General features: G+C 38.8%; 1 protein-coding gene across 5 annotated transcripts in view; it reads right to left on the bottom strand.

Annotated features, from left to right (window-relative positions):
• Positions 1 to 26,539, bottom strand: part of WARS2 (tryptophanyl tRNA synthetase 2, mitochondrial) — a 50,741-nt gene that overhangs the window by 5,908 nt on the left and 18,294 nt on the right. For 3 of the 5 annotated variants that reach the window (XR_012777077.1, XM_075511661.1, XM_075511639.1), the window contains exons 2-6: positions 22,233 to 22,490; positions 7,965 to 8,045; positions 6,176 to 6,261; positions 3,408 to 3,526; positions 897 to 1,330 (exon numbers count right to left, since the gene is read on the bottom strand). Coding sequence is in view for 4 of the 5 variants with exons in the window: in XM_075511661.1 (XP_075367776.1) it covers positions 897 to 1,330; positions 3,408 to 3,526; positions 6,176 to 6,261; positions 7,965 to 8,045; positions 22,233 to 22,490 (978 nt within the window). In the remaining variant the exon portion in view is untranslated. Of the gene's footprint in view, positions 1 to 396; positions 1,331 to 3,407; positions 3,527 to 6,175; positions 6,262 to 7,964; positions 8,046 to 22,232; positions 22,491 to 26,539 lie in introns of those variants that run through there. The other 2 variants (XM_075511669.1, XM_075511654.1) reach the window with 2 other exon arrangements.

Genomic DNA, 26,539 nt, shown 5'->3' with positions numbered 1-26,539 from the left:
ACCTAAGATTTCTTTCACACAGGATTACATCTTTTCCCCTGCACCTTTTCTAAAGGAATCCTAAACTTGATGCTGAACTGAAAATCCTGGAGCTTCCTGCTAAACCAAACAGCAGGTGGAATACGAGCAGCTGAAGCACATGTCATTTCTCACTGAAGTACCTTAGACCTGACCAGCAGTATGGCACAGGTGGCAGAAGTGAAACACAAGTCCACTCTCTGGATTCTTTGAAGTGACTATCATAGAGGCACAGTAGTCACAGTGAGTTTTAGAGTATGGATATCTGTATCCGTAAGACACACTGACTCACTTCACACAAACCAGATGCAGATACAAAATTACACTGAGTTTGAACACATGATAAGGAGAGTAAATTCTCTCTTCATCACCCTGAGCATTTTGATTTGTAAGCCCATGCTTTTATTCTGGTTATCCAAGAACACATTCAACCACCGTATCAAAGTTGAATAACCACCAATGGTAGGAGTTGTCCATCTGTAACAAGATCACATGCACAGCTAAGGATGTTCTTGAGAAGATTACAAATCTTTCTGCTAGATTCTGATCACCTCGCCTTCTTGCAGTCGTCAATGGAAAAACCCCAAACACCATTTGGGCAACCTTATATTCCGCTTTTGTGGGATTTCTTCGTGAACTGTGATTGCTTCTGCCCTCCCTCTTTGACTACCCAGACAAGCTCAATGCTGGTCCCACTGGAAATATCTGGCTTCATGCACATTTTTTATTACAAACACCTTCAATGTTCTACTTGGATTTTCCAGGAAAAAAAGTTTTTGTTTCAAACCAAAATGATTAAGAAGATACAAACAACAAAGTGCCTGTCTCGGGAAACAAAAGTCCTTGCAACTAGTCAGCAGTTTCTACTGAAATCCTACCAGTCGTCTTATTTCTTGATAGATGGGGGCAGCCAGTTCTTTGGCTTTCTCTGCTCCATCCTCTAAAACCTTTATCAGATGGGATGTGTCTTCCTGGAGTTTCTTGATCTCATTCCTGATAGGTGCAAATTTTTGAATAACTGACTCTGCTACCACCATTTTGTAGCGAGCGGTGTCGAGACCAGCAGATTGGTGCAGCACTTCTTTGATGCTAAGCCCCGTTACTGCAGCATGAATGGACACCAGATTGGAGACACCAGGGCGACTGGATGGGTCGTAGGTCACCTCAGAGGTAAAGTCAGTCACAGCTTTGCGGAATTTCAGCACTATTTCATCAGGGCTGTCCACTAAGTTAACAGTAGCTAACTTCTGTGGGTCTGACTTGGACATCTTCACTGTTGGATCTCTGAGGGATTTTATTTTCTTTGTTGTACCTTAAAAAAAAAGGGGGGGGGGAGTAATTGTGAACACACACAGACAACAGTTTCTTATGACAATTGCTAAGAACACTTTGTAGCAGCATGATGAAGTTCTCTGTTTATCCTTGCTTAAAAATGGGTTGTGAGCACAATCATGTATGCTCCTATTTAGTCCTTATGCCCTTCTTGTCCTTCTAAGCTGCTTTTCTCCTCCCATAAACTAAACAAAAAATTGCTCCATTTGTCCCCTCCTCACTAAGCAGAAACTTCTGCTGGGACAATTCCTAATATTTTCTGTGGCTACATGCTGATCTTCCCTGAAAACTCTGTCCTCTCTTGGAGGGAGAGGAGTACAGTGGGGACAAGTTACCTAGAGAGCACGGACTGCACATTACTGAAAGGTTCTGTAACAATGGAGAAACAGGTTAAATCCACTGGTAAAAAAGAGTCCCAGCACAGTTAATCTCCTTACTTTAGGAAAATCTTCCACCCAATATCTCTTGGTAATTCTCCTAAATATCAGTAAAGACAGTTATTAAAAGTTCCCTAACTGAACACTAATCAGCTCTGTTAGAGGGAAAGCACTGTTCAGATAAGAGAGGTGTGGGTATTGGACAAACTACTAAGATATATGCATGTACATGAAATAGAATAGTAGCATTACAGCAATATTGCAAAGCACTTTCTTTAACAGCATAAACCCAAACTGTTCCAGTCTTTCACCAATAAATATAATTCATGGAGTACACAAACTACCACTGATCTAGAAAGTACTCACAGCCATTGTTTTTAGACACCTAATACAGGCAACTAAATTACCTACATACTCCTCACAGACGGCCTATGTACTCAGTGAAAGGATAAGTGCTCTTCCAGGGTACAATTCAGACTGCCTCAGAAAGTGCTCTGTTCTGAATCACCTTTTGGAAGGATCTGTCTCTTTTCTGTACATTTGAAGAAGTCCAGGTAATCTGACTGCCTACAGCTAGTGAGTCTGAATAGGTCCCTAACTACTCCATTCATCTAGGATATTTCATTGGTTTGCATATACTCGTGCACTTATGATGGTGTGCTTTTCATGAGGAAAGTTAAAATGTTCTTTTTTTTTTTTCCCCCAAATTGAGCTTTTTATTTCCTGAAAAACAGTCTCGCCTGCATCATAGGCTACACTCAGCTCCTCATTACAGTGCTTAGTATTTAATTGTTCATTAGAAACTGTAGAGTTTGCAATACCTAGTATTGTCTAAGCTCCACTCTGGGTCTAACACCATTTTTGTCACTGAGGCTTGAAAATTGAGAATGGTTTATTACTGCCTTTCTTTTATAAGGTGAGAGCTCCTTGCCCTTTTAGGGGCGAAGGTCTCTGCTGTGCATTCCTCTACATTACTTACAACAAAGATGTAATGTTTCTTCCTTGCCCCATTCTTCACGTTTCTTAACAAACATGCCATTTGCGCCATCTGACTCCTCTTCACCCCCAGCCTATGACCTTATAGCTTAAAAATGGCTGAGAAGATTTTCCTTATAAGTCTCCCTGAGCCTAAGATCAAAAATGGAAAGTCTAGGCTCTGTAAAAGACCCTTACTGAAATATGCAAGTATATATTAAACATACTTAAAAGATTTTTGAGCATTGTAGCAATAAACCTACAAGCTGTTCAGCATGCTTAATGTAAACATCTACCACTCAGACACTGAAGAAATCTGCTTGCTAGAAGTCTCCTGTCTTGTTCCTTACACATCTCCTGAACTAGCAACATGGAGCAGAGAGCCTATTCTTAAAAGGTCCAATACCTGAAGAGCAAGGCTGACTGGCAGCAGCAGAGTACATCCGGCCCCCTGGACTAGAATACCAGACGTCGCATACATTCCTCTACTGGGGATTTGTAAAGCCTTATGTCTATCTTAGGAGTTCAATTTCACAGCCTCTAGTCTCTTGTTGTCAGTTTTTAATTTTCCACTCCCTTAGCATCAGTTTGCTCCCTTTTCTTGGTCCCTGAAACTATTTCCACAATATTTAAATCCATCTTCAACCTTGACGTGCAGTTAAGGGGTGAGGAAAAAAAAAAAAAACAAAACCAAGACCAGCTCACTTAAAATGGCTTTGGGCACAGGAAAGAATTCTCCGTATTTCTTGTTGAAATGTTGTGCTATATCTTGGGCTAGTTCCAGGTGCAGGACTTGATCTTCTCCAACGGGAACATGTGTCGACCTTTTAATAAAAGACAGAAACAGGAAACTCAGCAAAGCTCTCTGGTTCTGCTGAAATGTTACTCAAGACTGTCACAGCTTCTGCCATGACTGAGGGCCAGATTGAGCCAAACACTCAGTCCCAGCTAGATATTGGTACTGTGGGAACAAGATCCCAAGCTGACTGTATCCCAGGATGGGTCTACTTTATGTGCTGAACTGAAGCACATCTCCAAGGGCAAAAATAGCCCTTCACAAAAACATACATAGTAAAGATACCAATAAGAGCAAATCATTAAACTCAGCTCAAAGAAAGGTTTTTGCAGTATCTCCTACTGTCTCTTTAGAGATCAAAGAGCACGTGTTACAGTGTGCGAAAAAAGTAAGGAAGATCTGCAAGGCATAAAGCGCAAGCACCTTGCCTTGTCAAGTCTCAGGAAAACATAACTGTTGTTGAGAAGTTAGTACTGTGGATTTGTCAACGGAAGGAAAGAAGAGAGTGGTTCTTCCTCATGGGTCTCCATTATATAAATATCACATGGGCCAGTGCCTCTACTGCCACAAGTGTTATCATTCATAGATTAGAACTGTTAGGATCAAAGGATGATTTGACCTTCTGTGTTGAACTCAATAGCTTGAATGCAGTTCTGGAAGAAAACACAATCTGCAACAGAGGACATGAGGAGGTGAAGAATCCATTACTTCCCCTGGTGATTCTTTCCCACAGTTAATCATACTCACTAAAAATGTTTGATTCTTTTAGATGAGGCAGACTTGAAGTCTTGCCAGCTTCTGATTACTCTCCCCTCCCCCACCAGATTTGTTTTCTAAGGCTTGTGGGGTATTTAGCTCTGAATCCTGGGGATGTTCCAGTGTAAGAAAGTTCACTGTGCATCTTTTAAGTTCCCAGAAAATTTCAGTTCAACACGGTACTCCTTCCTTCCAATTCTGAATTACTGGGCTGACATCCAGGAACCAATTTGTCCACCTTTATTCCCCACCAGTTAGCAAGGCAACCTAGAAACAGTAACGGTAGCCAATAGGAAATCACAGTGGCCTACAACTAACAGAAAGAAAATCAGTTACCATAATCAATATACTTTAAGCAGGTCAAAAGAAATGTTTCCATATGCCAAAATGGTTCCATATTCACAAAGTTTGCCACTAAACAGAAAACATATTATCTTTATAAATACCTCTGCACGATTCTTTGCCTTTTTCCTTGCTGTTTCTTTAATATTTCTGACCTGGTGCTATTTTTATTCCTTTCTGTCATATATTTGCCTTCTGTCCATTTTTCTGTCTCTTTTATCCTTGGTTCATCTCAATTAGCACTGTTTCTCCCCCTCCTGCAGCTCTTAATTCTTCTTCATGACTGCTGTTCCCTTTCTGTGTTTCCATTTCTCCCTGATTCTTGTTCCCTATATTATGTTTTTACATTAAAACATTTCTTATTAAAGATACTATGTCAAATTTCTTCAAAGAGGTATTGTTTCTCTTTCACTTCATTGTTTTGTGCTGTCTGGACAGCCTGCTATTAATACACATGGTAGCAAACAAACCACAGGCTCACTAAGGAATGATGAATCACATGATCTTATTAGAAATGGAAAAGACATACATGGTTGAGCTCAGTCAAAACAAGGTGATTTCTGATAAAGCTGTCTAAATTTCACCCTTAAACACTGCTTGACAATCAAATGGGACTCACTGCTTAGAAGATTATTTTAATGTTCAAATTCATTGACTTTTGCTTCCCATTATTTCTAGTTAAAATTCAAGTGAATTAGAAGTATCATATACTGTTCTTCTAACATTACTGTTTTCCCTTACTAACTATCACTTAGGATTAAATTTCTCTAGATAGATTTTTCTGGGTTAACAACTTGCCAATCTTGGTTACTCTGTCCTCCTAAAGTCCCTGCCCTCATAGTTCTGTATTACTTCTCTGTCCCAACAAATATTCACAACTTCAGAACAATTCCACAAAGTACCTATGCTCAGAACATAAAAATAATTAATCTATAGTGCATTGTTGCTGCCATTTAGACAGTTTAAAACATATTATGAAATACAACCAGTGATGACAATGCACTACAAGTTCTATCAGCTAGGCTACAAACTTAGGCATGCTGAGTGATCAGTCCCTCATTAGCATGTAATTCCATTGCAGCACATAGTGCACCACAGAGAACATTGAACTAGCCCAGGTACCACAAGGTACAGTATATTACTCACTTTCTTATCAGTATCAAAAGGCCTACAAAGAATCCTACACTAACATGGGTATACTATACTATATACTATACAGCCAGCTTAAGTATCTCTACAGTACACTGCATAAAACAAAGCATAACTACTTAAAAAAAATATATATATGTATGTGTGTGAACATGTAATATGTGTAATTAAACATCAGTGTGTTATAATTCCCTAAGAATTGTTGTGTATTGACCAGCTTTTTCTCTTTACAGCCCTGTCAGTTGCTTTCAATTCAGGCTAGATTTCAACCAGCCACTTGAGAGATAAAAAAAGCTGCCATCCATTTCCAGTCTTCTGATCTAATCACACCCAGCTCCCCCAGTTAGTAAGTTAGCATGTTAATCTGACGAACATTCATTCTAATGCAGCTGAACAGACATTGCCCATGGGCTCACATTCTGCCTCTTACTTGTACAGCAAAATATCCGCTGCTTGAAGCACAGGATAAGTCAACAAACCAACAGTTCCTTCATTACTCTGGCTGGCACGCTTCATCTGTTTGCAAAAGAAAAATAGAGAGAAATCACCCTTTTGGCTAACAGTATCAAAGTCCATGATTTTAATTAATTAGAATTCTGACTAATTTGAGTAACTTATTGTACAACTCTAGAAAAAAAGTGTGCCATGTAAAATCCACTCCTTGCGAATACACACATCCCATTTTATGTCCTATATTTACGAATTTCCCTACACTGTTCTGACATTGAAGTGAGAAGAAAACATAGGCTTGTGTTTTCTTTCTGTTTGTAATCTTACTAATGAAAATGATTACAAATACAACACAATCAGGCTCGGTTATTACACTTATTATTGATAACCCCTACTTTTTAAATAGCATTTTCAGCAGTAAAATTCAAACACTTCATAATAAGATATAAAAAGGCATTAATACCTGTGTTTCAAAGAAAAGAGATCAAGACATAATGATCACACACAGTTACCAGGAGAGTTAGTGACAGCTAGAAGGAGAATTCAGAACTAGAGGCAGAGTCCTGTGTCCTCTTCATTAGTTCACACTGCTCCCAACAATCCACCCACTGTCCTGAAGTCCTTTACCGCTCTAGGATATGGATCATTTAAACCAAGATAGTCAGGCTACAGTTACTCATTCTGTTCTAGCAATAGCATATCTACTTTTTGCTTTTAACAATAGTTTAATACACTAAAATCCTTAAAGTCTTAATTATTTCATTAAGACTATTCAAATATCTTTAGATTTTTCTTACCCTCTCATACAGATTGTGTCTTCTGTCTGCATCTCTAGGTGCCTACGGTTCAGGGGACCTAATTTGCAAAGCCTAGCACCTGTAACACTTATCTGTAGATCTGTCAATCCAGTCAAAGTTGGATTTAAGAGCTTAACTTTAGAATCTCAGGCTTGAAGAGGTTGGCTTTAATCTATGCCATGCGTTAATGCTGGTTGCTGTATTTAAGTTTTACTGTTTTTATTTAAGTAAGAAGAAAAACAGGAAAAGAAAACATCTGGAGGTATTTAAGACTGCTCTGAAGATTTTTTTTTTTCCTTTTTTGATACTTCTTTCTCCTGCCTTTTGGGTTTTCTGCTTACTAAATGCCAAAATACAATACAAGGAAACTAAATGCAAGAATTCAGTTGATGCAATCATGCCGATGTAGTACCAAGGTTAAGATGAACACCTGAAACTTGTAAAGGTAAACATTTAAGGTGCATTAACTTTATCACTCAGCAGATTTTTAATATTTATAATTTCTATACTCCTCTTCCAACATATGCTTCTTCTGCACCCTCTTCCATAAAATCTACAGAACAGCCACTCTTCATGGTGGAAAAAGAAAAACTGTTTATGGAACTCAGCAAGGTTCAAGGTTTCCACTGCAATATTTTGTAGCTGTTTTGCATTATTAAATAAGCATTGAAATAACTCCAAGCATTCTAGCAAAATGAGTTTAACAACACTAAACAACCCTCCTATTTAGTACAGTTTCTGCAAGTTTCTGCCAAAAATATTATCCTGTAGCTTCCAGCAGAAAAATGTTCATTGAAAGCAACATACCTGGAAAGGCACATTTTCCTCCTTCCACCACAGGACTAGAGAATTACTTAAATGTAAAGCAAGGATAACTAAGGTACAGTTAGTACTTCACAGATAAGTATTTCAAGGACAGCAGTTCTACTAAATTCCCATATATTTCCTTTCAGTTTATGAAACTATCTATACCTTCCATTGGGGCAAGCGTAGAAGACGTGGCACGTTAGTTAAGCACCCAAGAATCCAGGCAAGTTCTGCATGCTCAGGAACCTGGAAGTACAAAGTCAGAATCTACTTTAATCTTTTGCATTTATATGCATATTTTCTCAAAATCAATACAGATAAATAATATCAGAGATCAGAAACCCATTTATTTTTAGCTATTATTTTTTCAGTAAGGTCAAGTGACAAGCTAATGGAAAGTTTTGGACACCGCATGGATTGAATGCACTACACTCAAGCAGCACAGCAACGTTATTGGTCCTATCCACTCATATTCTAAAAAAGAAAGAAAATGCTTTAGCAACAACGGAGTTGAACGCACACATGAACTAACCAACTGCTGGCCACTGTGCCACAGCCTCCCCACACTTTGAGATAATACACTAATAGTTACAAAACGTCTTTGCCTTTCTCATTTCCAGTGCCAATAAGTTACCCAAGCTTCATTCCTTCTGCATCAGGGCCCTGAATGCACTAATTTCCCTTAATTGTCCTCACCAGCCTCACCTGAGCCCTCCACCCATACCCTCTGCCCATGGCCCCAGGAGCCCCACTTAAGCTCAGGCAAGACTGCCCCTAATCCCTGCCTAAGTTACATTACATTGCAGCACATCTGGCAGTATAACAACCGCAGGTCCTTCGCATAAGCCTGAGCTAACAGCCAGGGAATGAGAAGAGCTGGGCTGCTTCAGGAGGCTGTGGCTGCAGACAGCCACAAGCCAGGCAGGAACAGTTACCTCCCTGACCAGGACAATGTCCTGCAGTATTTAATCAGGGCAGAGGTGGTGATGGTGACAGTCTGGTGATCGTCAGACATAGCAAGGTAATTAGTCACATCTGAGGTCAATCCAGGAAGCCCAGTGAGAAAATTGGGGCAGCAGAGACAGGGTTGAGCACAGGTACATTGGGATGTAGCTCAGGTGAAGACTGGGGGCCTGAGCCTGAGCTTAAGTAGAGCTCCTGGGGCACTGGGCAGAAGGTGCATGGGTGGAGGATCCAGGTGATGCTTGTCAGGGCTTTGGGTGCACCAACAGGTCTTAATGACCCTGACCTGTCTGCAAAATAGGGATAATAGCTGAGGTCAAACTACAGTACAGTCTGAATTGTGGCTTAATTTGTCCCTCAGTTCTGCAATCCTATCAAAACTAATACTGATCTACAGGTGGAAAAGAAGGATCAGGCCTCCACATACCCTTTGCTACAAGGGTGGTTTGAAAAGATGAGAGAGGAAAGAAGATCCCATTTAAGCTCATACAACAAACTCTTCATTTAACATTCTGGGGAGACTGCGGTGATAGTGGAATTTTAATAGTTTCAGAAAGACACCAGAGTGATTGCCCCTCTCCTGCTAAGAGGAAGACTTTCTACAGGCAGAGACAAGAAATGTGCTGTGAAACAAACTCTGTTGGATGAATCCATGTTTAGCTTCTTTACATACATTCTTCAGCTTTTGCATTTCAAATATTCATTTTAGGATTAGTAAGCGAGGCAAGCATTGCTGATGCATATGCTGTTCTTTAATTTCTTTCCTGTCATTTTGTCTGTTGTTAGTTAGCTATATATATGATAATCATCAAAAGAAAAAGGTGATCTATGTTCTGCTCCTTTGCTTACATGTTTAATTCATTTTCAATATTGGCAAGTTTGGATGTTTAAGAGCATGCTAACTGTCTCAAAGATGTTCAAAGCTTCATGCTTGCAACATGATATAACAACCCAGATGGAAGGCTGTAAAAAGTGTTTGTTAACAAGTAAGAATTACTAGCATTGTTAATGGCAATTCCTTTGTTGTCACATTTTAAATGTAGTCATTTCCTAGCTAACCATCATTAGACTATTTCGGTTGTCAATGTTGTATAGAGGTATCTGACCTCAAGACAACAGCTCAGCAGTCAGAGATATGAAATATTCCAGGTTGATTCTCTTTCCCTTCTTTCTGCCTTTCCCACAGGGTTTTTTTTCTTTTTTCTTTTAATTTGCTTGTGCTTATTTGACCTGCAATCTTCTGTGCACAAGACCAAGTGCAGCAAGATGCACCAAATATACCCTCTGCAAGATACAAAGAGTAAACTGAACTTTATAGAAAACACTAAGCTCAAGATCCCTATTTCATTCAGAAGGAATCACCATCTGGTTCAAAGTGGTTACTCATTCCTTTCTTCTAGTCACAGATAGAGAGGAGATGGTGCTCTGTTGCACTTGTGTTGACAAGGAGTCCCTTTAAAAGCTATGCAGTCATTGATCCAGCTCTGTCAGACGTTGCTTCTACAGCCAAGACTGCACGTGTATTTCATTGCATCAGTGGCTTTGACATTACATCAGTTACCAAAACACCAAGTGATCTAAACAGCATTTGTTGAGTTGAATCCGCAGTTCTGGGTCCCAGCAAGTTATACTCACTCCTAGTCCTCAAACACACACAGTCCTTTCCTAACTAAGGCTAAAGTGCTGAATACTGTGAAGAAAAAGCCTGATAAAAGGGGGAGAAAATATAAAAAAGTGCACAGAAGGGTAGAGATTTCATTTGGAAAAAATTTCAGTACTGAAGCCTAACGAATTAACATTCATCACCCAAATTGCAGTAACTGACTGTATGTTAGTCTGTGAATCAGGAGGTACTAGGCTTAAACCACAAATCATTTGTCAGACTAAATCATGGTTTAAGCTACTGTGTTTTACTTGGCAAGAGGGGCAGGTAATTGCTGCATTTGGTTGGTCACCGTGCGTCAGCTCAAATGTGGTTACTCATTAAGCTACAGTACTCCATCACTTTGATTGGATAAACTTTGGATACAAAGAAACTGGAAGAAGTGAAGATGTATATGAAACCAGTAAAATAAAGGCCCAGTCTACTCTTCCTTTCTGGCACTAAGCAATACCAATGGATCACAATTAGGAGAAGCCATTCTCTCGGACAAACTCGGTCAGCCTCGTGCCCTGCAGCCATTTAAAATTCTGAGCAAATGTCTTTATTAAACAACCAAAACATAAGAACATAAGAAATAATATTGTACTGGATCACGCCAGAGTTAGCTGTAGCCTAGCACTCTGTTTCCAGAAGCAGCAACAAGAGATGGCATTTAGGGCGAGCACATGAGCCTATCACTTCCTACAGTATCTTCCCCTCATACTTCTCCAGCACCCATAATTGTTGTACTAGGGAATATCAGAAGGTATTATCCCTGGCCCAGTCCTGTTAGTATCCATGTTCCCCATGAATGTGTCTAATCTCTTTCTGAACCTGCTGATACTGCCCACTTCACAACCACAGCAACAAGCTCCAGAGGTTCAAACCTGATGTGTAAAGAAGTACTTTCATTTATCCACTGAACTCATTGTTTATTAGTTTTGAATGCCACCTGTTTCTTGTATTGCACAATTTGGTGAAAAATTCCATATTCCGTTTATCCAGTGCTTTTCTGATTTTGTAAACTTTGATTGCATCTACACCTCAGTCTTCTCCCCTTCGAACTGAAGCATCCCAGACTTCCAAATTTTTCCTTTTAAGGCGGCTACTCTATCCCCTGTAGCATTAATTCCCCTTCTTTGTATCATCTTTAATTTACCACTTCCTTCTTGAGATGCAGACACTAAAGCTTTATCCAATATTCAAGATATGGGCACACTAAGGTTTTGTATAGTGACAAAACATCACCTCTTGTTCTCAAATACCCTTCCTGGTGATATGGGCACACTAAGGTTTTGTATAGTGACAAAACATCATCTCTTGTTCTCAAATACCCTTCCTGTCTTGTTCTCAATACCCTTCCTGGTGATATGGCGATGATGACATATTGTTGGCTTTTTTGAAAATCACTTGTGCTGAGCCAATGATTTCAGAGAACTGCTAATGATGACTCCAAGACTTTTTTCCTGTGTTGTGACTCAGCTCAATACTGTGTAAAGAAGGTTTAGATTACTTTTACCTAGATGCTTTACTTTGCATTTAAAGCTCTTCTACCATTAACTTGCCTACCCACTCCGTTTTACAAGTCCTTTCGGAGTTCCTTTCCTTAGCATAGCATTTGACTACCCAGAAAAACTTAGCATTGCCCACAAACTTCTGTTCACTACCTTCTTCAGGTCATGAATGAAGATGTTGACCAGAATTGCTCCCAGCATGAATCCCTGAGGGACATGACTACTGACTGTGCCATTAAAAAAAAGTGGTCACTATACCCTATTTGGTTTTCAATTCTAGCCAGCTGCAAGACTAGTAATGGACATTTCCTCCAACACACTTTTTTTTAAATAAGAATTGATATAGAACCTTGTCAAAGGCTTTTCAAAAAAATTCAAATCCTTTATGCTCCTGGGATGACCTTTATCCACATGCTTACCAACACCCTCACAGAGTCCAACAGTTCAGTGAAACAGGATTTCCCTTTAAAGAAACCATAGTGACTCTCCAAAGAGACTGTTTACTCATGCACTCAGCATCCTATTCTTTGTTGAAGACTCTACCATCTCTGGTAAGATGAAAGTAAAAATCATCAGTTCGTAGTTTCTGGGGTCCCATTTAGAGCTCTGCTGTGTACTGCCAACATGACTTCAATCTACTATTCCTCTGGCACAGTGACCATTAATGGTGGCAGACTGCACACCTTGGCTACCAGTTCTGCCATTTCACATCTGAGTTTTTTTTCAGACTCCCAGCTGAACACCATCTGGTGTCTAAACTGTCTGTCTTTATCTAATAGTTTCTGTAAAATTACAATAAACTGAATTAGCTCTTCTGATCTGCTGCTACAAAATGCATAAAGTGACAACCTTCCCAATACCTTCAGCAGCAAAGGCATCTATACCAAGAACCGAGCCTTGCTCTTAGGGCCTAATCAACCCTGAGTGTCTCTTATACTTTGTGCTCACTGATCCCCTAAATTACCTCCTGTTTTTGATGCAAGACCACTTAGTTATCAGCTTAAGAATACTCTGCAGGGCGCTCCTCAAATTATTTTTTAGCCTCCTTAATTTTTTGTTTAAAAAAAAGGAGACTTGCCAATTTTATATGCTTTATTGTTTTTCTAATTTGGGCAAGTTTTCCCTTCTGAAAATCTAATCCTTTCCTATGATTGCATCCTAACTTATGGAACCATGGAAAAGGATTTGCTGGACCAATGTTTTCTTCATGAGTGGTGTCACACATTTAACTGTTGGTTTTGTTGTGTTGGTTTTTTTTGTTTTTTTGGTTTTTTTTTGTTTTTTTTTTTTTTTTGTTTTTTTTTTTTTTTTTTTTAATACATTTATTTTTTTAAAACACAACCTCCAGGACAGTTGTAGCTTTCTTGCTTTTTGTGTTTTTATTTCTGACAATTGGACTTCATTTTCACCTAGCTCCTTTTTTTGAAATAGAACATTCACGCACTTTATTTGGTCTGCTCTCTCCAGTCACAATGCTAAACACCACTATAATGAGGTTGCTACTACTGAGAGCCCTCCACTAAAACATCCTGAACTAGGTCCTGTGCACCACCCAAAAGCAAATGTAGAATGGCATCATTTCGAACAGACTGTAAAACCAGAAAGCATAATTTATTGCATCCAAAAATGTTATCTGTATGTCTCATCCTGACAAAGACTATATGTGGATAGTTCAAGTGTAATACTATTGCTTGCTGTACTAAATTTGCAGCTTCTCTCATCTCACTTAACATCTCCTGATCACTATCATTATCTTGATTTGTGGGCAGTAGTACAATCCCAGTAACACATTTTCTGTTAGATTCTGGTATCTTCACCCACAAGGATTTTTATTTCCCCATAGTATTATGGAGAGAGGCAATCCCTCCAGTAAATTCAAACAATGAAATGAAACAGCGAAAAGACATCTCATCTTTGTATCAATCTGTAAAATGATTTTCAATTGCTTCCTATTCTGTTAGGTAGCATTTATCATGCCATCGCAAGGAAGATCTTTGTCAAAGAAGCATGACTTTTCACACAATTTTCATTAAAAAGAGTAGGACTGTCAGTGAGGTCTTTTGCTTGCTTTTTTTCTTTCTTTCTTTTTTTTTAAAGGAGTTCATGCAAAATCTAACTATGACTCTAGGAAATAAAACTATATAGAGTTCCAATCAATTAAGGTTATTCTGTATATACTTGAACCAGTAAATAACTTAATTTGGTTTGTATTTTGAAATCTGACAACAGAAGTACCCTCTGGAGGTATAAAGTACTTAAGGAACACCCCACCTTCCCAAAAAAGAACAGATAATAATAGGCTTAGCTCTTCTCCAATGAAGACATCAGTTTATCAGCAGTGCTCTCTTCCCCAAATACCCCAGTATAAAAATACCACAAAATGCAGAAAAACAGAATTACGTCTCCAACGAACAAAACTCACAACCAGTGACAGTTCCTGAACTATATGTCAAACCAAATTCCAACAATGTCACAATCATTGGTAACTCTGAAAAACAGCTATCTAATCCATTAAATCCTTCATGTCAACTCCAGCTACTTTTGTGTCCTGAAAGAATAAAATAGCCTGGTTTTAATATAAACATTATTTGCTCAGGAAATATTTCTTGCAGCTTGACTGAAAATATTTGGAGGACTAACAGTCTTTTAAGTCTTCTATTTATTGTTTCCTTTACAAAGCCAACTATTTCCCACTTAGCAGTTTTCACAAAAAAGCTTAACCAGATCCATATAGCGAACCCCTCTTTTTAGACAGCCCAAATCATACCCTTTGTTTTTCTCAGTAAATACATCAAGTTTCTCTCTTTTTTCCTGCTCTGTGCTCTCTCCCACTTTAACACAGTTTTATTTCCTAATCTGTTACAAGTCTGTAAAAACCATCAACATTTCTCAAAGGGTTGAGATGGTCATCTCTGCTATTACCAGTGACACATTTCCTCCTTCAATTTCCATTGCATTAAGCAATCCCCCACAACCTGGCTTACTAATCACTAATCAAAGAGTTATTTCCAGAACAAACTACTTACATTCCTTTCTTGTGGCCCGACAAGCCTGAGTCTGCATAGTCAGATTCCTTTTATTTTTTTTTTTTTGAGCACACTTATTTAACAGAGGCGACCATTTCCAAATGATAATGAGCTGTTACCTAGAAGGCACAAACATCTCTGTTTCTTCACCTGGCTGAGTGCCCTGCTCCTCCCTCTTTACAGACAAATAGCTTCTTAAATGTTCACTTGTGTGGCCATTTGACATTATTAAACTCAGATCACACCGTACACTTGGATCATCTCTGGGGCTTTATATGCTGAAGTACAACCTCAGGGCTTCTCCCTGCAGATATATTACTTTCTCCTTGATCCTAGCTACTCCCTACCAAGTTATTGCTGCTATTCCCTGGCCACAGCCACAGTTGATGATATATACATGGAAAACCAATAGCTACTTTTAGTCCAAGTAATTCTAGATGACTTCTCATGCTGAGACATACAGCTGAGGAGGACAGCAAGTAATGAGATTCAAGAACAATAACAGAGGGATACTGTGAGCAGATCTGAAAGCAGGCAAACCAGCAACACTGAACTCAGCTTTCTGAGGCTTATTACACAAAGTTGTGTGGCAGCTGAAGTGGCTTCCTGCAAAAAGAGATACAGTGTTTCATTTTCAAGATGGATTTCCTCAAGTTGCAACCTATACACTTCTCTGTAAGGGACTGCAAATTTGCTGCATATCTATTATGTGGAAACAGCTTTCCCTCAGCAGTGTAACCTCATTAAGGGCTACATTTTAAATGGGCAATAAATTTCAAAGATTTGATTTTGACAGTGTAAACGACAAACAGGTCTGGGGAGGTAATTTGGATAGCTGTGTACTAAAAGAAATCTGAACAGAGAAGGGGAAAGTGTCCTTGATTTCAAAAGAAATGAAACATTTTTTTAGGATTTTTGTCTCTCCTAGAAGTACCAGCTAGTGCTTCCAAAAAATTTAAGAGGCCTTCTAGAAGAAAGTGCTGCTCAAATTTATTTTTCTTGAATAAGAGGTTAGATTTTATTAATGCTGAAGGTTGCAAATAATATGTTCAAGATACTTGGTAATGCATCTCTATATCATACAGCTAAAGAGACTAACGGGCCCATAAACAAGACAAATTAGACTGCTCTTGAATCAAATTCACACAGCAACTGAACACCCAGTGAGATAATTTTATGTCAGAATATTTGAGATGGTATCCCAAACTCCTCTTCAAAGAAGTAATTCAAGTGTAGGTGGAATATGTTCATGGTTACAAAGGCAACATCTGAGTTAAAGCATGTTAGGCAATGCATTGAATTGGGGGGTGGTTATGTAGCTATCATTGGTAAATCTATCAGTATTTACAGCTTTCACTATTACCTTTGAACAATTTAATAACTTATCCTTGTTTATATCTCACTAAAACTTACAGAAATAAGATCTGTCTCTCCTTTCCAAAGAGCCTGACCAAGAATACCCCTACTGGAATCAGATTATACTGGTTATAAACCCAGACAGAGCACAGTAATTTGGCCCAGGCACCCTTCTCCCTCCCTTTATTCATTGCGAAATGAACTTATTTTCAGAAACCTTCTCCTAGTCTAACCCACAACACTGTTTGTGTAATTAGCTTGGTGTATCCAGAAGATTGGTGGAGAGGGGAACATGTAACAGCTACATAATAGTATGAAATAAACCAGGTATATTAAGGAAGAAAGAAAAAAAAAAAAAAGAAACCCTACTGAACCATGACTTTTCTTCCCACTGAGCTCTAGTTATACCTAGCCCAGTCCTATGGGGGAGAAAGCAGCGGGATGAGAGAAGCAGAATAATTTTCTAAATTAAATAGTCACATACTTCCTCTTATGACAGGAATTTTTCAGTGGACCATGCTAAATTAATGTACTTAAATGAATTTATAAGCTATGATGCAATGGAAGCTTTAAAGCCTCTCTGAAAATTGGACAAGAAGTAGCATGAATCCATTCAAACTCTGCCCACAAAACAAAGCAGCTGGGTATTTCTGGAGAATAGCAGCAGTGAAACAGTTAGTGCACACGTTTAAATTGTTGTATTTTGGCTTTTGGAGTTAAGGCTAAGACAAATTGGCAAATTCCCACCTCCCAGAGTTACTGCTTCAATTTGCTTACACACTGCAAGAATACTCCAGCTGATTATACTCAAAAAATAAGTCACCCCATCCAGAAGGCTGAAAACTGCAATTTTCCACCCAGAAACTGAACCTTACGTTGTCCAGAAACTCACACGACTCCTCAGAGAAGTGTTAGTGCAGCATATCAACCACTGCCTGCTGAATCAACTCTAATGGAAGTTTAGTTTCTCTTGGGACATTTAGCATGTGTCTCCTACAATAGGTAGGTGGACAGGAAGAACAGCCTGAGATCACATAAAAGCAACAGCAGTTTCTAAAATAGTTTTGACTGTGAAGCAGATGAGATATAAGATGGTTATGGGTAAGAACTGAAATGTGTATTGTACCCACCAGGAATCAGAGAAAATGGTTTACACCATATAAGCTTACCATGTGTGCAGATTGCTTACTGTCTTCCTTATTTCCCCCCTCCTCACCTCCCGTAGTCCTTTTTGTTTTTAATAAAACATTGTCAGTTTTATGAAAGATGACTGTTACAGTTTTTACCAGTTAGGGTACAATTTAAGGAATATATTTGCTCTTTCTTCTAGTATTCTCAGGATACATTGTATAAGTCATTATTCTCTTACTTCTCTTTCATGCCTGGTAGGTAAAGGCAGCCACTCAAAGTGTATCTTGACTTTATTTTCTCTAAGAGCAAAGAGCGTTTCATACATCTTGCAGCTGTGCTCCAAATAAAAATGCATAATTTTGAAATATGCATTTATTTTTATTCTTACAGAAATTGTCACTCTTCTATGACTTGTATTCCTACTTATGAAAATTTAATTAATCAAGCTGTAATGAAAGAGCTTCTCTCACTGGGAGGCCATTCTGGTGTCCAACATATTCCACAATTGTGTTTTACTAGATACTCTAACTTGTGCTTATTTATAACCCTTCACAGACAATGCAGTTCCAAACACTACCCTAAATATTCATCATCATCCTTCTTGCTTCTAAGTATTTTCAAGTTATCATCACTTGCTCTTTGTAGCCACTACTTCCCTAAGCTGGAGTTGAAGTTTGTATATGGTAATATAAGTGTGGGAGATATTTGGTGAACTGCTATGTATGGAGACCAAATATACAGCCAGACATCAACTTTCTGTTTATATATGTTACAAAAAACTATAATTTACAAATAGTAGATTCTGAAGCATACAAACCTAATTTTCATCAAACTAGCTCTTTTCGTTTATAGGTAACTTAGCTGTACACCTGATACATAAGAACAGAGGCCATATACCCTCTAAGCAATACAATAAAAATCAGTCTATGCAAAATTCCTCTCACCTTTATTTCATTTTACTTGTAAGGCAAGGACACCACTGAAATCAGTTCTAGGACCCCAAGACAACTTCACCTGTATCCTTACTGTAGCAACACCTTTTGGATCTAGTGTAAACATGAGAAGTATCTGTTCTCACCACACTTTTTCCCAGCAGTCAATCTGTGATTAATATTGTTCAGCCTTTTGTCTCTTGCTTGTATTGGAAAGGATGATAAAACATGGGAAAACTCTGGAGGCAGGTATATCAGATAGCTCTGGATTAGAGATACAATCTGCATAAACCCTGCTGTACATAAAAGCCTACTGAGAGTGGAACCCTTACCAAATGCACATGCCTTTCAAGAAGCAAAGTAATCAATATTTTTTTCACATATGGCAAACATATTCCCGAGAAGCAATACAAGCAGCAACAGAAAGAAGAGTAAGCCAAACAAATAACAAACAAAAAAACCCCCTCTTCAGCAATTCTAGACCATTCTTGCCCAAGTTAACCCAGAGGAAGTAAGAGGACACAGAAGCATTTACAGCAGTGACTGCATGAGCAATTCCCTTAATGGGAGCTTACCAGTACTAGCATACTTTTGCAGTGCAAGAATTTCCTTCTGCTATATACTGCTACCAGAATCAGAGTGCTACCAGTCATTAGTTGTAGCTGGTTTTAGTGATTAAAACTGAAAGTTCTTATTTCATAATAATTTCATCACATGATGTTGTTTAAAAAAAAAAATGAACAGAAGTGTTAGTCAGAAGTAACTGCAGTAGCACTTCCGTGATGTATAGATTTGATAATTTTCAAGATAGAACTGAAAATACAGCAATAATTGTAGCATGTTAATCTACTGAGAACTCTCTCATTTATCAGTTTGATCTGGTACTGAAAAGAGAAAGCTACTTTGCCCATAACCAAATACCTAAACCAGTTCTCTATTTGCAGCTGGATTTTCACTGCTTTCCTCATGACCTCTGGAAGAACAACCTATTTCAGTATACAATTGGTTTTGGTCACTTTGCTTTACACCTCAGCCAAATGTTTGTAAACAAATATGTGGCTTTTTAGACCACCTTTGGAGGCTGCTACAGTGGCTGAAAAGGAGAGCCCAGCTCCTTTTTTGAAAACTGAGCAATTACCAATCCTAAATCAGGCAATAAACTCTCTTGATTAGCAATAGCTGCAATCCATCTTACACCTTTATTTTTAGGAACAATCATCTCGATATTATGACATTCCATAAAATGCTATTTCATTATAATACTAAAACAATAATCACATTAGCAAGGTTCCTGTCTCCTTTCCCCACATCAAGAGCTACACACAGATATTCCTTTTAATTGCTTCCAGAGAAATGTCTGGTCCTGCCAATGCAAGTGTAACAGACCATAGTGCATCTCTGGGTATACCTGACCACTACATACAGCTTGAATAGACTTGTTTTTGGGAAGTCACCAAACCACTTCAGCCTGAACCATTACCGAAATAGTCCAGATTCACAAACAACTGTAATAGTTCTTCTGCTTGCAGTGTGACAATGAGCTTACAAAAATCTCCTAGAATCAGCCACTTCTGAAAGTTGTATTGATACACATGTAATAAATATTAGTAAGAATATGGCTCAAGACATCAGACACTGCCCACATAAAGCAAATACTTAATGGTTTAGATTGAATAAGAAGAAAAAACATTAGATCTGGACAGATAAGGACACCCAGAAAAATTAAGATAAAAGGTAGTCTATTTAACAGAGGCCAGCCTAACCACCGTAACATAAACCAGAATCATCTTTGGTGGAAATTTTTGTTTGATAAAGCTGAACATTTTTCAAGTCTAGCTATCTAAAGTTTTCATTGGTTGTTGACTGTATTGGTTCTGTAGAAGCATCACTTACAGTCCTTCATTTCTTGAGTCTGAAACTTTCTCTTTGGGGACTCAAAGAGTCAATCTCTGCATTATTAGATTGTGAAAGATACAACAAGCTTTCTGTGGCTGACTTCAATGTAAGATTCTCACTGATAATCTGCTGGCTTCAAAGGAATTCTGCATGTTGGCTTTAGCAAGACCTGGAACAGCAGTAGTTTAGCTTTTAGACTCATCAGAACATAAGAAAAGCAACACTGGAACAGATCAATTATCCATCTCTGACAGCAACCAATAGAAAGGAGCAGAAAAGTACAGAAAAGCCTAGATACTCTCCCAACTGTGGTTGCAGCACTTCCTGCAGAGGTGGCACCTCAGGTATGTAATACTCCTCAACAGATTTTTCAGATTAATTTGTCGAGTCCTTTTCTGAATTCATACACATTTCAGCATGCGCTGTATCCTGTGCCAAGGAGTTCTGTTGCCTAATTGTGGACTTCATCAAATGCAGCAGTTTTGCTTGTGCTGAATCTACCAGGTGTTAACTTTGATACCTGTTAGTTCATGTTCTTCAGTGGATAAAACAGTTCTTCCCTATCTATTTTCTTCATTTCACTTGCTGTTTTATAAACCTTTCCTTCATTCCTCTCTAACCATAACCTGCAAATCATCTGTCTTCTAGGCTGAAGAGTCCTCTCTGTGTATCTAGTCACTGATCCTGTGTTGTAACTAACTGAATTGTTCAGTTGCTTGAAAAAAAGAAAAAACAAAACTCCAGACTGGTTTTTACTGCATCACTGGCTTGTAACTCACCTTGAGATTATTCCAGTTAATGTCAGTGTCAATATGAATTAAGTTAAGTCAGAGTAGAGCCAAATTAAAACCCAAGCTGGTAACTTATTTAAAAGGATAAATAGATTTGAGCAAAGGATAAATTAATTTAAACATATCTCTGCTAGAATTCTGAGCTAATCTATTTAGAATGGTTTTTTAATACAGAGGAAAAGTGAAGCAGGAAGCGTATCTGTCTTCATCATTTCAATATCCACCAGGGATATGGGGCTATGATTATCATTTGCAGTTTGACAACCACAGGAAACTCTGCCTGTAAAGAACCATGTTCAAAGGAGGAATGTAATACCATGATTTCATCTGGCATGAATAAAATTCAGACCCTGTGCATATCACCTTCGCAGTTTTGTTGCAAGTCGGACATCTGTTTAAAGATGTCTTCACAAGAGCAGAAGCTATGACACATATGTCTCTGTGGGAAATTATAGAAGTTTGCCAGTTTAGAGTCAGTTACAGAAAGTTAATCAGGCAAGAAACTAAGTTGTGTTCCAGGAAAATGCAGCATACGATAGAGTAGGCTGACATACCCCAAGTAGGAAGATAAGCCCTGTATCCCTTGGGGTGGTCAGGAGAAGCAGCAAATATTTCACATAAAAATTATCAGATCAGGTGGAAAAAGGTGCATATGAAAAGGAGGTTATAGCAAAGAAGGGAAAAAAATCTCAGGGAAGACGGAACTCCCTGGTGATTACAATGGAACTGACAGAAAACTTACCATGCCAATCACCTCTTGGAGATATTGTGCAGCTGGCAGATTAAGTGGTAAATGCGGATACAAAACCATGGAAACATATTTTACCTGCCTTTATGGTTGCACAGACTATGTTTATACATTTATGAGTTAACCTTTTGTGACTGAAGTGAGACTTACCAAGCTAAATTAATGCTCTCCTAACAGGTCTTTTTGCTTTATTACTCATAACCTGCACAAGCTCCTAGGTCTGCTTGGGAAATTTTTACTCATCCTTATATGAACTTCTCAGTCATGATTTCAGCCATTTCAAAACAGCAGCAAGGGATAAGTTTGAAATCCAGCATTGCTAACATTTTCTAGGACCACTGACACAAAGATGATAAAGGAGTTGATGCTCATTTATTAACATGTCTGGAAAGCCACTTAATGAGAAACGAATCTAACATAACAGGAGCACTAACCAGTGACTGTCGGAACAGGAAACACTTCTTTGGGTCAATACCACAGGCAAGGACAGCAGCAGTGGTGTCCAGTATGTTCTGGCGCAGGATAGCTGGCTCCTTGGGCATGGTGAGAGAGTGCATGTCCATAATGCTATATAGCACTGAGCTGCACTCTTCCTGCAGATTCACCCAGTTCTGAATGGCTCCAAGGTAGTTTCCCAGATGAGGTGTCCCAGTTGGCTGAATACCAGAGAAAATCCGATCCACCACCATATTCTGTTACAAAGCATTGGTAAAATTAACACATGCATTTTTTTGACAGATTCTTTCATATTTTAAAGTCATTAACAAAGCCTCACTTATGCCTGTCTCTTCTCTCCTCATGTCAGTGTATGAATGTATAAATTACCTCAGGATTGACTAAAATTAATTGCAGTAAGTCAGTCAAAACACTCTATCTTACTGCAGAGACTGACAACTAGCATAATTTTAAGCTGTCAGACTGCATATGCAAACAAACATAGCTGTAAACAAGATCAGTGAAAACTAGATCTCAGAAGCCAAGTGGTAGATTCTTTCATCCTTTTTTGCACTGAAGCTGTATGTTTCTCTTTAGTACATTATCCACTCTGACACAGAAACTTAGGATCACAGCGTAGAGAAATTAAAACATTTTTGTTGTAAACATATGCAACATCCAAGTAGATTGCCATCTTAACTCCCATGAACATTGAAGTCTTATTTTTCTAGCTGCAAAGAACATTTTGAGCAGTTCCTGAAAGAAACCTAGTCCTTGACCCAAAGGTCAAAGAATAATGAAAGAGATTATCAAAGTTCTGAAACTACCCACCTCGGCAGCTGTAAAGTTTCTAAAAGGGCCCGACAAAGAAATACTGCTATAGCTCAAGATCACACTTGGAATACTGTGGATGCATCAGTACCAGTAAAATGTCAACATCTGAAGAGAGTTCACAGAGAAGCAGCAAAACATGATTAAGAAGCTGAGGTTGTGAGCAAAGATTAAAAAGCTTAAAACATGTATAGCTTGGCTAACTGACAGTTACCATCTTGGAAAGTTTGTTTTCCTGCATCCCAGCCCTCCATCTGACCATTTTCTCACTGCCTCAAACTGTCAGCGTATGATCAATTACCTCTCCAACCTTTCCAAAGAATTCTACCATATTCAGAAAGTAACTCAGCAATGTTTTATGTGAAAATGCTTGTTATGTGCCAAGTTTAAGAGCATGCAAGACTGCTCAATTTATAAATGAGGGTCCCACCAACTTCAGCAGGGAGTCCCAGTCACAAAGCTGCACAACACAAACCCTCAGACTCTGTTGTGTGGCAGGAACATCAACTTCATTATGCCTCTGGCTGCATGATTTTTTTCCTGCTACATTTTATAAGCAACATCTACAACAAAGTAGAGAGAATTTATTTACTGATGTAATCCGTTTTCATTTCTGTGAATCTCTTACAAACGTATGGGGGAGGAAAAAAAATAAAGTCATACAACTACAAAACCACACAAAATGGCAGTAAAAGTCAAGGCCAAGTACCATTATTTTTAACTATTAAAAAAAATGGACTTCAAATTGACTTACTTAATTTTGACTCAGACTCAAGAAAAATTAATGAGAAAGTGTTTCCATGTGGAATAGGACTTTTTTTTAAAACATGATCTATAGTTCAGAAAAGCCTAGCCCATTTCCTTCAAAATTTGCTGAAAAGTTCTCTTTGCTTTCAAAGTAAGCCTGTTTTTCAGATCATGACAATTTTCTTATCCAATGTTTAAGTGTTTGCACTGACAGGTAAGAGCAGGTTTGGGCTAGCAGCATGCTAATTTCTCCTGCTCACATAAATGCCCACACATTTAAGTCCAGGTGGTAACCCCCTACCCCATCCCAAATATCTGCTTGACTTCTATGTATATTCTTGAATCAGTTTTTAAGTGCTCTTGGAGAACCTCCAGGACTGGAGCTGCAAGGTAGTCACTGCAATGAAAAGCACACAATTTCCTCCAACAGCAATTCTAACTTCCAGTTCTTGTGCTCCAGTTCTTGACCACCTATGCCTCTCTTCTCCAACAAAAATGGAGTTATGCTACTCAATTCCTTGTTTGCCATTTGATCCCTTGTCTTCCTAGGAATCTGTATCAGAGCATTCATCACCACTCATAGAAGCCCCTCACCTCCCACTAAACTACTAGCTGGCCCAAGGACTGCAGCCAGTTTTTTGTTAACACTGAGAAGTGCCAGGTGCTCACCTAGAGAAGGAGGCATACAGAATCCCAACATACATAAATTAAATTAAGTCTTGTAGAAACTCGGGATTCACTAGGCTTCGGAGCTGTGCTTCTATTATTAAGGCCGTAGAGCAGTTGCTAGGCAATGCAACAGGTACTTCACAAGCATAACATTTGTCTTTTGCTTCCCATGTTCCTGCTCTTCACCAAGAGAATAAGAGCTCAAGAAGAAAACAAGGCTATAAATAGATGATCACTAAGATGGTGTTCTGCCCCTACAGGGATCCCAGAACAGATGGTTAGTTGTCAGAGCACATTTCCTCTTCTCACCTCCCTGTCTCCCCTCACTCAGTTCAAATCCTGATGTTCCCTCCCACAATTATTTCTCCCCACAGTGCTTCCTGCTTTCTACTGCCCATTCATACACCTGTTTAACCACACTTTTCTACACAGGCTATAGCTTCTTACAGCCCTACTCTCCATTTTCTTATCAGATAGTTTCATCCCTCCTGTGTTCTTGTATTCTCTTCTTCCTCCACTTGTGCTTCCCCACCCCCTGCTTCCCAGAAGAGCTCTTGCATGGTGTATCAAAACAGTAAGGAGGCACAGAGTATGCCATATGGTAAGGAAGCTATTAGTGCTTTGACTCCAGGGACTTTATATAAAATATGTTTCCTACCTGCACTGTTAGAATAGCTCAGAAGCTTTAACATGTTCTAGAAATCCACTATGGATGTGCATCAAATAAAGTACGTTAGGATGACCACGTCAAAGCATTGTGCAGAAACTTGCATGTCTTTCAACTGCAAGCTAGACAAAGACAGCATCACCTGAAATGTCTCCTAATGTTATTGCTTCTTTTCCCTGGGACCCTGAAGCTAGTGCTACTTCAGTGCAGAAACAGCTCTACCCCCTGGGGTAACTGTCTGTTACACCAGAAAGTGGGAATCTCTGTGCAGTCAGCACAGATCAGCTCACATGCCAATACCTTGACCCAAAAAGAGCTAGCACCCTGAGCCTGCAGAAAACAGTTCTGCCTACAAACCTTGTTGGTCCCCAAGTCACGCAGACTCCATTCCCTTGCAACCGCAGTTCCTGCTTCATACGCTTCCCACGACATGTTCGTTTCTGCCTTTTCCCCTTCCCAGATCAATGTAGATTAAGTCACTATGAACATATCTGATGTATTAGCAAAGTTATGTCCCCTAATTTGAGAATCATACACTCAAATAGAGGGCACAAATACAATAGAGACATTCAAGTAGGTAGTGTGAGAACATTTTTCACCAGGAAAATACAAGATATCAGTGTTTTAACATACACTATACATTCAAATTCTGTACTAACTCCAAATATTTGAAGGGTAACAATGAGCTAATTAAAGATAGGTTTATTGTAACACTACATAAGTTAGCATCTGGTGACACACTACATATTGGAAAGAAAACACCCAAGCACAATGTAAAAGGGACACAGTTTCATATGAACAGGTAACAAAGTTCTCTGTCTATCCAGTAAAGAGTATACCTGTGAGAGCAAGCATGGCATCTTTAACGGTACTCGTACATTCAAATGGTAAACAACTACTTATAAAAGGTTTGTTCAGTATATGGGCAATAAATATCAACCTAAATATGAGAAACAAACAGTAGCAGTATTATACTGAGTCTAAGCTCAGCAATTACTTAACCTAAGTATGGAATCTGCAGAAACAAGTAAATCTAATAATGAAAACTGAGCTAGGCTGGAGTTGGGTAAAGCACTAGCAAATACATAACAAAGAAAAAAGCCACACAGGCTTCCAGCTGAGGGACCAGTTGACTAGGATTCTTTCATCTTTAACTCCTTTGATTCCATTTAACAACATAAAGCACGAGATGTTACAGCAAATAGGGTGGTATGAAATATTCCACTGTGTTAGCAGAAGTCTTTATTTATAAAAGCCCCCACAAAACACCCTTAAATGAATCCTGGATTTCTAGCACTAAAAATATACAGAGAACATTGCTCCTTTGGAGAGAGTTTATGTTCCCTGTTTGTTCACTCCGTGAGAAGCAGCGGGCAGCATAGCAGCATGGCA

Source organism: Mycteria americana, chromosome 1 (assembly GCF_035582795.1).
Source record: "Mycteria americana isolate JAX WOST 10 ecotype Jacksonville Zoo and Gardens chromosome 1, USCA_MyAme_1.0, whole genome shotgun sequence".
NCBI lineage: Eukaryota > Metazoa > Chordata > Aves > Ciconiiformes > Ciconiidae > Mycteria > Mycteria americana.
This window is presented reverse-complemented; position numbering and strand designations above follow the sequence as displayed.